This window comes from Microcebus murinus, chromosome 2 (genome assembly GCF_040939455.1).
Source record: "Microcebus murinus isolate Inina chromosome 2, M.murinus_Inina_mat1.0, whole genome shotgun sequence".
Lineage (NCBI taxonomy): Eukaryota > Metazoa > Chordata > Mammalia > Primates > Cheirogaleidae > Microcebus > Microcebus murinus.
This window is the reverse complement of record NC_134105.1, coordinates 112,827,211-112,839,930: the sequence shown is the minus strand read 5'-3', so window position 1 is coordinate 112,839,930 and position 12,720 is coordinate 112,827,211. Positions and strand designations below refer to the sequence as shown.

Sequence of the window (12,720 nt, the reverse complement as noted above, 5' to 3'; positions counted from 1 at the left end):
AATCCAACTACATAAAAATACATATTTAAATTTTTTTTTTTTTAATTTCAAAATATTACAGCAGTACAAATGTTTTTGGTTGCATGTATCAATTTTGTTATGCTTGAGTCAGGGTTATGAGTTTGCCCTTCACCCAGATAGTGTTCATTGTACTCCTTAGGTAGGTTTTTGCCTATCCCCTTCTCCCCTCCTCCGGCTTGATTTCCACTGGGTTTTATTTCCCTCTGTGCACATGTGTGCTCATTGGTTAGTTCCAATAAAAATACTGCTATAGTTTCTATATGTTGTCAGTAAATGAAGACTGACAGAGTGAACACAAAGTAAGGGTGAAACAGAAAGAGGAAGAGAAACAAGAGGAGTGGAGAAGAAGCCAAAAAGGGAGAGACAAGCCCAGGGGGGTAAAAAGAGACAGAGAAATGAGCTGTTTTTTATTGAATTTTTAATAATTATTTCATTAATCCCCACAAAACCACTTAGGTTAAATACTACAATCCCTGCTTTACAGATATGGAAACTGAGGCTTAATAGGCTAAGGGATACGTCCAATGTCATTTAGCAGGTAAATGGTAGAGCTACATCTTGAGAAAGATTTCTTTGATTCCAAGTTACATGTCTTTTGCTCTTCTCCTATTTTCTCCTCTCTGATCTGTCCCCCTTTTGTTTCCTCTCTTCCTCACCCCGCCTGCCTTGTTTTCTCTTTCCTTTCTTCCTTTCTCCTTCCTTCCTACCTTCTCTGCTGCTCTCCCAACCACGCAATGCCATTCTCTTCTTGAGGCTTTTCAGCACCACGCTATTAGACTTTGGTGCATAAGTTGTGTTTCTGCTGCCGTGCCCTTCTCCAACCTACCTGGTGAGACCAGTAACATTGCTGGCGTGGTGAGCTAGGTGTCCAGCCCCTGGCTCAGTCCATTCTGCAGCCACGTGGCTCATTACCACCCCAGAGAGTAGGAGGCGTGTTTGCAAGTGGACTCTGGGGAGGAAAGCAGAGAAGCTGGGAGGTAGGACTTGCTAACGGAGTGGCTGTCACTGAGTTTCAGGCTAGTCATCTGCTTACAGGGCAATTTTCTTGACTCTTGGGATATAAAAGAATAAATGTGTGCTAATATTGAATTCTGCTTATTGCTGCTGGGAATAAGAGGGAAACCATGGCCTTCTAGAGGATGGAAACTAACCCAACAGAGACTATTCTCCCAATGAAGAGGGCAGAATTGGGAAGGCGGGGGTGGGAGGGAGTCTGTCTTACATCCTAAAGTGCAAGCCCAGATGTTCTGAGAGTTGACAGTGAACCTTGATGAAAACTCTAAGTTTGGGGGAGGCTGAGCTAATTCCAGCCTACACCTTTGCCTGGGTACCCTCCCCCACCTCCAAAATCAGCCGCTGATTCTGAAATGTCATCTAGGTGACATCCCTCCACCCCTTCACTTCACTGAATACCCACAGCTGGCTCCCTGAAGATCCTCCCTGACAAGTCAGATCAGGTGACGCTGTGTTCAGGCTGGTGCACGAGGGGCAGACCTAATGGGACGTGAATGCCAAGGATGATGCATAGGATCTGACAGAAGGAGTTTTTAAAGGAGTAGGCTTGCTGCTTAACTATTTCATGCTCACAGCTTTTTAGAAGCAGCAGGTAAAGGAAGATGTGTAGGTGACTGCAAGGATAGCAAGGAGATAGTGCCTTATTAGAAAAAAGGGTGGAATTGGAGTTTATTAAAGCTTCAGATGCAAACTTAGCATGGTCACCATCATACATTGGAAAGAATATGGACTAAGAAACACCTAGTCCTGCACGGGCATATGCATATAGCTTTGCTTTCCTTGTTTCATCCGTCAACACTGCAATATCCCTGACTCAGGACCACAGCGATCCTCATTTTACAGATGAGGAAGTCGAGGTGTAGGTAGGTAAGTGAGTTTCCTGCAGTTTTCCTGGGCATTGTAGTAACCTCGGCATGTCCTGCTGCATGTCAGCTGTGCAAGAAGAAAGGCAGAGGAGCCGGGAGCGAGCTGAGAGTGAGGTGGAATGTGCCAGTGGCGGCCATGAAGACATGCCCGTGGAGAGGATTCTAGAAGCCGAACTTGCCGTTGAACCAAAGACAGAATCCTATGGTGACATGAACATGGAGAACTCGGTACGTGGTGGTCTGAGATCTCCATCCACCTTCCAATTCTTGGGTGGGGCCGGAGATGGGATGTATATTAGAGCCCAGAACCTGACACTCACAGTACTTTGTCCCTTTTTCAGACGAATGACCCTGTTACTAACATATGTCATGCTGCCGATAAGCAGCTTTTCACCCTTGTTGAATGGGCCAAGCGTATTCCCCACTTCTCTGATCTCACTTTGGAAGACCAGGTCATTCTGCTCCGGGCAGGTAAAGCATATGGACTTCCTTTTTCTTGGGACAATAACCTGGGCTGCCATTTTGCAATTACTGTTGGGATCTTAAAATGAGTGACCGAATGGAGCTACCACCCATCCCAGCTGGGTACCATGCTGGCAATAAGATAACCCTATCCACAGTTGTTCTTTGTTATGTTTATTTGTAGGCTCTTACATTTGGATAGCCCTCCCCAAAAACTTTCCTTCCCAAATGAAACATTGCTAATGGAGGGCCTGGACTCTTTTTCCATGCAAATTTTACCATGGCTTTATAATTTGCATTTAATTTTCAAAGACTGTTAAGTCACTTTTATTGGGGATAATTTGAAGCAGTGCTTCATTAAGGTAGTGAAATTGGCAAATACAGATATTCCCATTTCACAGGTGAGATAGAGAAACCAAAGATTTTTGCTCCAGCTTATACTAGATGGATTCCAAGGTCTCTTTCTATTTTAAGATGCCGTGTGCTATATTCTCCCTTGCTCCCTATTTCTGGGACACTGTGCAGTCCGTTGACATGTGCCATATCTCCTCTTTGTCACCGAGCCAGCAGGGAAATTTCACGAAGATCTGCTGAGCATTGGGAAGCAGTCCACTCATTCATCCTTGTTAGATAATGAGCAATCACTGAGTGTCGACTGAAAGCTGCATACTGTGTTGGGTGTTACTAGACAATGCCAAAGAAATAAAACTAGGTTGTCAGGTCCCGGGGGCAGAGACTGCAAGGTATATTGGCTTTATCCACCATGGCAGCTAACACAGTGACTATTATCTGCTAAATGTTCAATCCATATTTGTTGACTGATTTAAAAAAAAAAAAAAAAAAAGAGCCCTTGTCCTCAAGCTGTCATTCTGGGCTGCCCCTGAGAGGCAGTGGGGGACGTGCACAGCCATAAGTCAGGAGACCCCAGTCTTATCCTTTGGTTCTTCACTAATTAGCCGTGTCGTCTTGAGCTAATTCCTAACCTCCCTAGATTTTCAGTGCTGCTTGTACTACATGGGATAATGATACATGCGTTGGATGATTATCAAGGAAGCAAGAATGTGGTCTGTTTTCCCTCAAGGCCTCCTCCTTATCCTTGCAGGGTGGAATGAATTGCTGATTGCCTCTTTCTCCCACCGGTCGGTTTCCGTGCAGGACGGCATCCTTCTGGCCACGGGTTTACACGTCCACCGGAGCAGTGCCCACAGCGCTGGCGTCGGCTCCATCTTTGACAGGTGTCTCCCTTCTGCTCCCTCTGTGTGTGTGTGTACACATGTGTGTACACATGTGTGTACACATGAATTCACATGTAGGCATGAACCTCTGGGTAGTGCTGGGATGTCGGATGGGCAGCCCAAACGGTTGCACATGGCTATGCAGAGACCATTAAATACATGAAAATATAAACCTGGGGATTGAGAGGGGGAATAAAAGAAAGGTTGAGATCACAACAGGCTAGAACCAGTCAGAGACTAGCACGGTTGCTGGGCAGAGGGAGACCCTGTTATCCCTATGGGTTTCCAAAGAAGAGATTGGGTCGTTGACATTCACTAGTGAGCTGGGGGTGGGGAGGGTCAACTGCCTATGCCAGGGGCCAGGGATGGGGGAGGGGTTCGGGATCTGTCCTTAGGAGGCCAGGGAGAATGGGCTCAGGTTTACGCGGGACTCTGTATAATCAGGGGCAGGCTTGCAGTGGGAGTAGACCAATCTCGAACAGGCAGTGACACCCAGGCACTATGCCTCAAATGGTGCCAACGGAAAATTAAGCCGTCGATTTAAAGAGGCGGATGAAATGAATAGATTACTGACTTGCGGGTGAGAAGATGGAGAGCTGGTAAGGAGGAAAGGAAAGTTGAAAGTCGTCTCTCTGTCCAATGCCAGGGCCCCAGGGCTCCTTCCTACCTCCAGATGGTCTTCTTGGGCCCTGTGCACGTCCACCTAAGACGCCCCCACTCCTTGCCTGCCCTTTCCTCTGCATGCTCCATGTAGAGGCCAGGATGGGCTTTGGAATGACTCTGTCCCCCTCATGGTGCCTGGAGGTTCTCCCTGTCGCTGACTGCTGCCCTCTGCTGTGTTCCTCTGGACAAGCAATGCCCTCGCCGGGCTTTGCTGGCTGCATTTCTAATTCCCAAGTCTTCTACGGTGCCTGTCCGGCCCCTGCTCAGAGTTCACTGCTTCCTCCTTCCTGCACCCTTGGACTTTGTTCGTGCCAGTTACTTTCACTGGACGTTGCATTGCTGCTTGCTGTTTCTGTGTCTGTTTCTTTAAACAAACTGTAAGTTCCTTGCACCGAGGGACTGCATCTTACTCACTTCCATACCCCTAGTACCTGGTGCATCGTCTGGAAAACAGAGTGGGTACCTAAAAAATATTGGTTGAATCCATTTTATCGGTCTTTGGCCTAGCACTCACGCTTTTCTCATGACCTGCCCTTGTCTCCTGTGAACAGAGTTCTAACCGAGCTGGTGTCCAAGATGAAGGACATGCAGATGGACAAGTCAGAGCTGGGGTGCCTGCGAGCCATCGTGCTGTTTAACCCAGGTGACTGCCGTTCCACCTCAGGGCCTGCATGGTGTCCAGCCCTCCTCCGTGGCTGGACGCCAGTGCTACAGTAGTGTTTGGTCCTCTAGCTCAGCTGAGAGACAGAGAAGGCAGGGCCAGGAAACCAGGAGGGCACAGAGAGTCAAGCATTCATGGCATCTGCTGCTAGAGCCATCTAGAAAAATGTTTTGAATGCACGTGTTTGGGGGCAAGTAGGGAGGCTGAGAGATGACAGTGGCCTAGGATGGTAGTGGAGGAGGCGGTGAAAAGTGGTCAGAGCCTGGGTGCATTTCTAGGCAAAGCCACTGGGGTTTGCTGATGGATCGGATACAGGATACAGAAGAAATAGGGGAGTTAAAAATAACTCTCACGGTTTTTTGGTTTTCCTGAACAATTGGCAAGATGAAGTTCTCATTTATCGAGGTGGGAAAAACTCCAGGGGGAGCAGATTCTGAGGGTGGGTAGGGAGCAAGCAGGATTTGGTCTTTGGACATTAAAACTGGAGACAGATTGTAGACATCAGAGAGAAGCTGTCCAGGAAGCAACTGCCTGCACGTGTCTGGACTTCCGGGGAGAAGCCAGGGCCAGAGGTTAACATCGGAGAGCCGTCAGCCTCCACCCAGCATGTAAGGCCGCCAGGCTGGGTGGGGGCATCTGGGGTGGAGATGAAGATAGTGCAGAAACAAGGGCCGGGGACTGAGCCCTGGGGCCCGCCAGCAGCCAGACGTCAAGGGAAAGAAGAGGCAGCAAAGGAGCCTGAGGAGTAGTCGGTGGGGTAGGGAGACAGCCGGAAGAGCAGTGCCCTGGAGGCCCAGGGGAAGAGTGTTTGCAGAAGGAGGCAGTGGTCAGCCTCATCAAATGCTGCTGTGGGCCAGGACAGACGGGCCTTCAGAATTACGTAGTGAGGGAGGCACCTGCTTTATCTCCTGAATTAAGCGGTCAGTCCACCGACACAGGGTCAATTCACGTTTTGTGCCTCATCTCCTTACTCGGTCCATGTGTATGTAGTTGACACTCAGTAAATGCATGAAGGCGATATTTCTAGAATGGCCTGGATAAAATAAAACTTCTCCTCCTTGGAGCCAGTGGTGGGTGCATCTGGCTGTTAACGAAGTGTAAAAACCTTTGCCCCAAGAGTTTGTCGGGTAGATCGGGCACGGAAAGGAGCGCTGTCGGGCACAAACGCCCAGCTTCGTTTATGTCACCGCTGTCCCCATCCAGGGCGTCTCTGATAACGCCAGGGGAGGCGGCCGCAGGGATCAGGGACGGCGTTGGTGGGAGGGCGTGCAAACAGAGGCTAGATCGGTCATCTCTTTTAGATGCCAAGGGCCTGTCCAACCCCTCCGAGGTGGAGACCCTGCGAGAGAAGGTTTATGCCACCCTCGAGGCCTACACCAAGCAGAAGTATCCGGAACAACCAGGCAGGTGAGAGAGTGCTGGAAGAATGGGAATAACAGCAGCAGCTACCCCCACTCTCCTTTTACTGAGCACCTGGCGTGCAGCCGGCACTGTTTAGATGTTTCCAAATGTTATTTAGTCTCCACGACAAGCTGAAAGCCATGAAAATGTTAACTCCACGAAGCCAGAGGTCTTGTCTGCCTTTTCACTGTCCATCACTCTAGCGCCAGCTCCTAAGGCACTGCTCAACGCATAGTCTTCATCTTGAAATGTTGGATGAATGAGAAAATGAATGAATGAATGTGGGAATCGTGGTCTCCAGTTTCTGTCAAGGAATGGAAGCTCAGAAAGGTAAACTAACTTGCAGGAGATCGTAGGGCTGGCGGAGGTGAGATGCGAACCAGGTCTTTCTGACTGCACAGAGCCCGTGTGTGAGCTGTGACTGCGTTGCTTTCTGGTCCACCCCCACGGAAGCTTCCGTGCCGTAGAAAGTACAGGCTTGGGCGCCAGGAGATGCAGCTCCTGGTCCCCAGCCTGCTGTCTGTGTGGCCTCTGAGAAGGTTCTAGATCCTTTGGAAAAAAAAGATGTTGGTCTGAAAGATCTCTGAGGCCATCTGGCAGTATAGGTATTAATGAGTTATTAAAAAAAAATATTCTTATGAGCTGCCCCCAAGTACAGCTAAACAAAAGAGCCTTCCCTCTCTGCTAACTGCAATTAAAATGAGAAACTATGTTCTTCAAATCTCATAGAAAACTGGAAATGAAACTGAAAAGACTGACCTAAAGACTTATTAGTTTTGTCTTTGGGGTTAATTTTACATGCTCCTGATTCTCCCTGATGACTTTTATTTCCCTGTGAAGTTTAATTTCCATTAAGCTGCCTATCCAGGATCATAAGTCACTATCTGTCAGTGGTCCAGAGGTGACAGCTGAGCTGTGTTTTTTGTTGGAGACTGTGGCCAAATATGAGTGGGTGGGTTTCAGCCCTTTGGTGCAATGAATAGGCAGGCCTAGAGTATGAGTTGGAGAGATAGAGCTGTAATAGTAACCTATGACATGTCAGGAATTTGACACAATAGGAGTTTATTTCTTTCTTGCAAATCTGGGTGACCAGTCAGTTCAGAGAGGTGGCTCTCTTCCACGCTGTCATTCAGGGACCCAGCCTCCTCTTCCTTCTTGTGGCTCTACCATCACCCGGACATCGTGTTTTGCATACAGATGATGGAAGAGGAAAGGGGAAGGAGCAGAGAGGCGAGGCCACATGGGTGAGACCTAGGTGTGGAGAGGTCCTTTCTCTCCCTCTCTCTTCCATTGGCTGCGGCTTAGTCTCATGGCCCAGCTAGCTGCAAAGGAGGCTGGAGAATGTGTCCAGCTGTATGCCACGGAATAAGCAGAGAATAGATTTGGGTGAACACCTGGAAGTCTCTTCTTCACCTGCAATAGGTGAGATTGAGAAAGCCCTGCCCAGGGGGCCAGGACCTGTCTGCAGCATTAGCGTGTCCACTGGCAGGGGTGAGCCCTGGGCAAGTTATGTCAACAGAAAGCCCTGAGTTGGATGCTTTCTACTGATTCTTCCACCTCTAAAGCCACATGAGATGTGTTTCTGAGCACATGTTGTGTGTGGGGCATTATGAATAATGAGTCTCATATTCATTCTTTTCCTGGAACTGGCTCTAGGTCCTGTTGTTTATCTTGAAAAAAAAAAACAAACAGACAAAAAACCCGACTCTCTTTTTTCCTAATTATATAAGCAATGCATGCTTTGGTAGGAAATAAGAAAAATACTTTTAAAATAAAGCAGGTAATGAAAACGAAATATTTTGGTATATTCCTTTCCAGTATCCTTGTGTATCTATGTACTGTGTCTCCCCGAAAATAAGATCTACCCATAAAATAAGCCCTAGCAGGATTTCTAAGCATTTGTGCAATATAAGCTCTACCCCGAAAATAAGACCTAGTGATGGGTGTGGCTACGCAGGGCATGCATCTGCACAACCCATGCATTTTGTCACCAAGCGGTAAAGAAGATGAGCAGCCCTTCTCATCTGTCCCATGGTGACAGCTACTATCCCAGAGGTGACCGGAAAGGTGGGGGCAGCCCCACCAACAAGGTCGGCTCCCTCTGTCAGGTCCCGGCCATCCTGTGCGTGCTGCAAGCTGAAGCTTTGAGGGGAAAATAACACATCCCCTGAAAAAAAAGCCCTTGCATGTCTTCTTGAGGAAAAATAAATATAAGACCCTGTCTTATTTTCGGGGAAACACAGTATGCACACATAGATATATGTATTTATAGATATGAAATGATACAGTTTGGGTTTTTTTCTCCCCTTAACCATTCTAGGAATTTTGTCAGATTATTGAAAAGTACAAAATTATCATTTTTAAAGGATTTGTAATATTTCACCGTGTGGATGCATCCTAATGTATTTAGTCTTTGCCCTCTGGTTGACATTTAAGTTGTTTCTAATGAGTATTACTTTGAAAACTTTGGAACTTGACCCTTATCTGGGAGGAGGGCTGCCAGGGGCCTGGGCTGCCTCCAGAACCAGGGGAGAGATGCCAGCACTGGTTGCCTGGACTAGGGCAGAGCCTGGAACTTCAGAGAGGTGGCAGAGGCTGGGTCCCTTGTATGTCCCCTTGTATGTCCAAGCACAGCTTGGACAGAGGGTGACTGCCCTGACCAAGTGTTCATGGGAGGTTCAACAGGGACATCAGGGTGTCGCTGACCAGGCAGGTAAGTGTGCTGAAGGCTGCTCCCCTCTGTTTTGCAGGAAACGGTTGAAGGGGACCCTGGCACACGCAGGGCAAGGTGGTTTTCTCAGTGGTAGAGTGCTGCCACCCCGTGGACACTTTTAAGAAGTGCACGTCACAGAGCCCGAATTCGGCTTTCTCTAGTCAGAAAGCAGAGCTCAAAACCCGGGAGTGAGCAGAACTCACACGCACCTCCTCTGGCACACACGGCAGGCGCCGTCAAAGTCATGAACCCCGCTTGCTTCCAACACGCGAGCGAAGAATGAATGCAATGGTAGTTCCGTGGCTGTGGCCATTAATGGGCGTGTTGATTTCCATTAGCCCTACTCGCAGTTCTAGACCCAGGGCGCAGAGCAAAGACAGCAATATTGTGGCATATTTAGTATTTTGCGGATTGTAAAACTTTGGCATTTTCAGAGTAAAAAAAAAAATTTTTCAGAGTTAACCTCGGTCTAACTTTGCACCTTATAAAGAAGTCATTTCCTTTTCCTACTTCCACAAAACTTTAATGTTAGAGCCGTGACGAGGAGCTCGGCCCCCTCCCTCCTACTCTTCATCCACCTCCTCGCTGCCCGGGGAAGCCGTTCAGACGCCTGCAGGTGCTCCGCCATGGACAGCTTTGGAAGCTTTGTGTCGGCGTTGGCACAGGCCTTTAATTTTTCCATGTAGAGAAGCCATTTCTATTTTATTAGATGATGTTACTTTATTTTCTTACAGTGCTACATTTCCTTAAAGCTTTATGTGGCATGGATATGGAAATGTATACATTATCAAAGAAACTTGGAATTCTGATTTGTAACTTTTTCATGAAATAATGTGATGCTTAGTAAAGATCCAACTCGAACCAGAAATGTCTCACTTAGGGCCACAGTGACTCATGTGATTTTGGTCCTTATGCTTTTTTTAAAAAAATTTTTTTTTTTGAGACAGAGTCTCGCTTTGTTGCCCAGGCTAGAGTGAGTGCCGTGGCGTCAGCCTCGCTCACAGCAACCTCAAACTCCTGGGCTCAAGCAATCCTCTTGCCTTGGCCTCCCGAGTAGCTGGGACTACAGGCATGCACCACCATGCCTGGCTAATTTTTTCTATATATATTAGTTGTCCAGTTAATTTCTTTCTATTTATAGTAGAGACAGGGTCTTGCTCTTGCTCAGGCTGGTTTCGAACTCCTGACCTTGAGCAATCCTCCTGCCTTGGCCTCCCAGAGTGCTAGGATTACAGGCGTGAGCCACCACGCCCGGCCGGTCCTTGTGGTTTTAATTGGAAGCTGTGAGTAGAGCGACTGAGTTTTTAGTAGCCTTCGTAACATTAAAAACGAGCTGGCGTTGCAGTGGCGAAAAAGGATGTGGAGAGATGCAGAGGGCCACTCAGGCAGAGTGAAAACTGTCACAGAACGAGGGGCCTAAAAGGACATGCGGATGTGAGATGAATTCTTTCACACACTGGCCTTTCTCCCTTACGTGAATCTCACAACGAATGTCCTCAGTTATAGAAAAGTGTGTGTGTGAGAGTGAGAGCGTGTGAGTGTGTGTGTGCATACGCATGTAAGAGCATGTGAGAGTGTGAATTTGCATGTGTGTGTTTGTGAGGTTGTGTGTGAGTGTGCACAAGCGTGTGTGCATGTATATGTATGTGAGATCATGTACATGAGGTATATGAGAGTGTGTGTGTAATTGCATGAGTGTGTATGTTGAGTGTGTGACATTGTGTGTGCACATGTGTGAGAGCATGTGAGTGTGTGAATGAGTGTGCATGTGTGTGAGGGCACGTGAAAGTGAGTGTGTGAGCATAAGTGTGCATGTGTGTATGTGTGGTGGTGAGAGAATTGTGTGTGCACGTGAGTGTGAGCAAGCGTGAGTGTGTATGAGAACGTGTGAGTCAGTGTGTGTGCACGCGTACATGTATCGCCTCCCCCAGCAGACCTGGGCTCCTCAGGGGCAGGGACTGCTATTTTCTATTTCTTTCGTTTCCCAACTTAAAGATGAGCACAGACTAAGAAGCCGATCATAAAACTCAGCAACAGTTGGTTACAAATTGGCAACAAAAATTTGGTAACTGCCAAATTTGGTGACCCACCAAACTGCCAATTTGGTGACCCAGACACCTGTAGTCCCAGCTACTCTGGAGGCTGAGGCGGGAGGATCGCTTGAGCCCAGGAGTTTGATTCCAGCCTGGGCAACAGAGTGAGACCCTGTCCTCTGTCTCCCCAAAATACTTGGTAGCTGGAGCAACTGCGGTCACAGTGCCTAACGCACCTGTACTGTGAGGGAAAGTGCAGGCTCCTGAGAGCAGGGACCACCTCGGCTCTTGCTCATTTTCCTATCCCAGCACCTATCACAATGCCGGGCATACAGCAGGTGCTCAAACATGTTCATCTAGTGGTGACCCTGCGTGGTCATAGCTTCTGTGCGTGCGATGCCCGCCTCGTGCTCTGTTCTGAGCGCTTTGGAAGATCTGCCCGGGGAACCCTTCAGGACAATTGCCAGGGACAGCAGCTGGTAAGGTTGGTGACGTGAGGCCCCAGCAGCGGTCCAGTCCTTGCTTTTCGCCACCGTGAGAGAGCAGGGCCAAGGGCAATTCCGGGGCAGGGCAGCAGAATTCGAGGCTCCCAAGGGGTTGTAGGCTCCAGCTCTGCCTTTAAAACCGATGAGCCATCTAGCCCGTGTCTGAAGCTCGCTAGGATTAGAGGTTCTCCAAGCGCCTCTTCTCCCCTTCCAGCCCTTCTGCCACAGATTGGTCGAGAAGACCACACGCCCCGCCTCCTGCCGGCAGGTGGGCCCTTCCGCCCTCCCTGATGCCCCCTTGCTTTCCCGCAGGTTTGCCAAGCTGCTGCTGCGCCTCCCGGCCCTGCGCTCCATCGGCTTGAAATGCCTGGAGCACCTCTTCTTCTTCAAGCTCATCGGGGACACCCCCATCGACACCTTCCTCATGGAGATGTTGGAGACCCCGCTGCAGATCACCTGAGCCCCGGCGGCCGCAGCCTCCCTACCCCCACCCGGGACCGCCCCTGGGCAGGTGTGTGTGGACCCCCGCCCTGCACACTTCCCGCCACCTCCCACCCCGACCCCCTCCCTGTCCCCCAAATGTGATGCTTATAATAAAGAAAACCTTCTACATGTGAGACTTTTATAGGTGGAGTTTCGTATAGATGTTAAAGGTAACCCTTCTTTGCTATCTAAGGGGCTGGGAGATTTTCTGGAAGTTCTTGGGGATACTAACCAAGCCTCTGTACATACAACTGGTTTAAATTATTTTTTCACTTGCCATGGAAAGCAAACAAGCAAACAATAAAATAATATATGTGATATCGGCACTGCTGGCGCAGGGAGTGTGTTATTGCACTGCAGGGAAGTTGTCTCGGGTGTAGGCGGGGGAGGGGTGCTGGTGGTTGGGGGTGGGGGCGGGGCTGGGGTCCAGAGACAATAGATCACAGGGCTGGACACCTGAGTCTGAGTCGATGGGCACCACCCACCACTGTAGCCAGCTTTGCCCCAGGGCAGCCCCGGCAGACACTGGGAAGAGACTAATCTTTCAGAGTCAGCTGGGTTTTTGTTTTTGTTTTTTCTAAGAATACTGAGCAGGAAAACCTTGTTCTGGTTGGGGGCAATTGAGCATAAAGCCAAAAGAAGATGCTCTTCTTTTGCAGAGGGAAGATTCTCAGGTCCTGGGA

The 12,720-nt window shown here is 48.8% G+C and overlaps 1 protein-coding gene across 1 annotated transcript in view; it reads left to right on the top strand.

Annotated features, from left to right (window-relative positions):
- RXRG (retinoid X receptor gamma) overlaps nucleotides 1-12,356 on the top strand; it is a 45,805-nt gene extending 33,449 nt beyond the window's left edge. The window contains exons 5-10 of the mRNA XM_012745317.2: nucleotides 1,969-2,129; nucleotides 2,243-2,372; nucleotides 3,466-3,598; nucleotides 4,813-4,904; nucleotides 6,224-6,329; nucleotides 11,867-12,356. Of these exons, the coding sequence (XP_012600771.1) occupies nucleotides 1,969-2,129; nucleotides 2,243-2,372; nucleotides 3,466-3,598; nucleotides 4,813-4,904; nucleotides 6,224-6,329; nucleotides 11,867-12,014 (770 nt within the window). The 3' untranslated portion in view covers nucleotides 12,015-12,356. The remainder of the gene's footprint in view (nucleotides 1-1,968; nucleotides 2,130-2,242; nucleotides 2,373-3,465; nucleotides 3,599-4,812; nucleotides 4,905-6,223; nucleotides 6,330-11,866) is intronic.
- The last annotated feature ends 364 nt before the right edge of the window (nucleotides 12,357-12,720 follow it).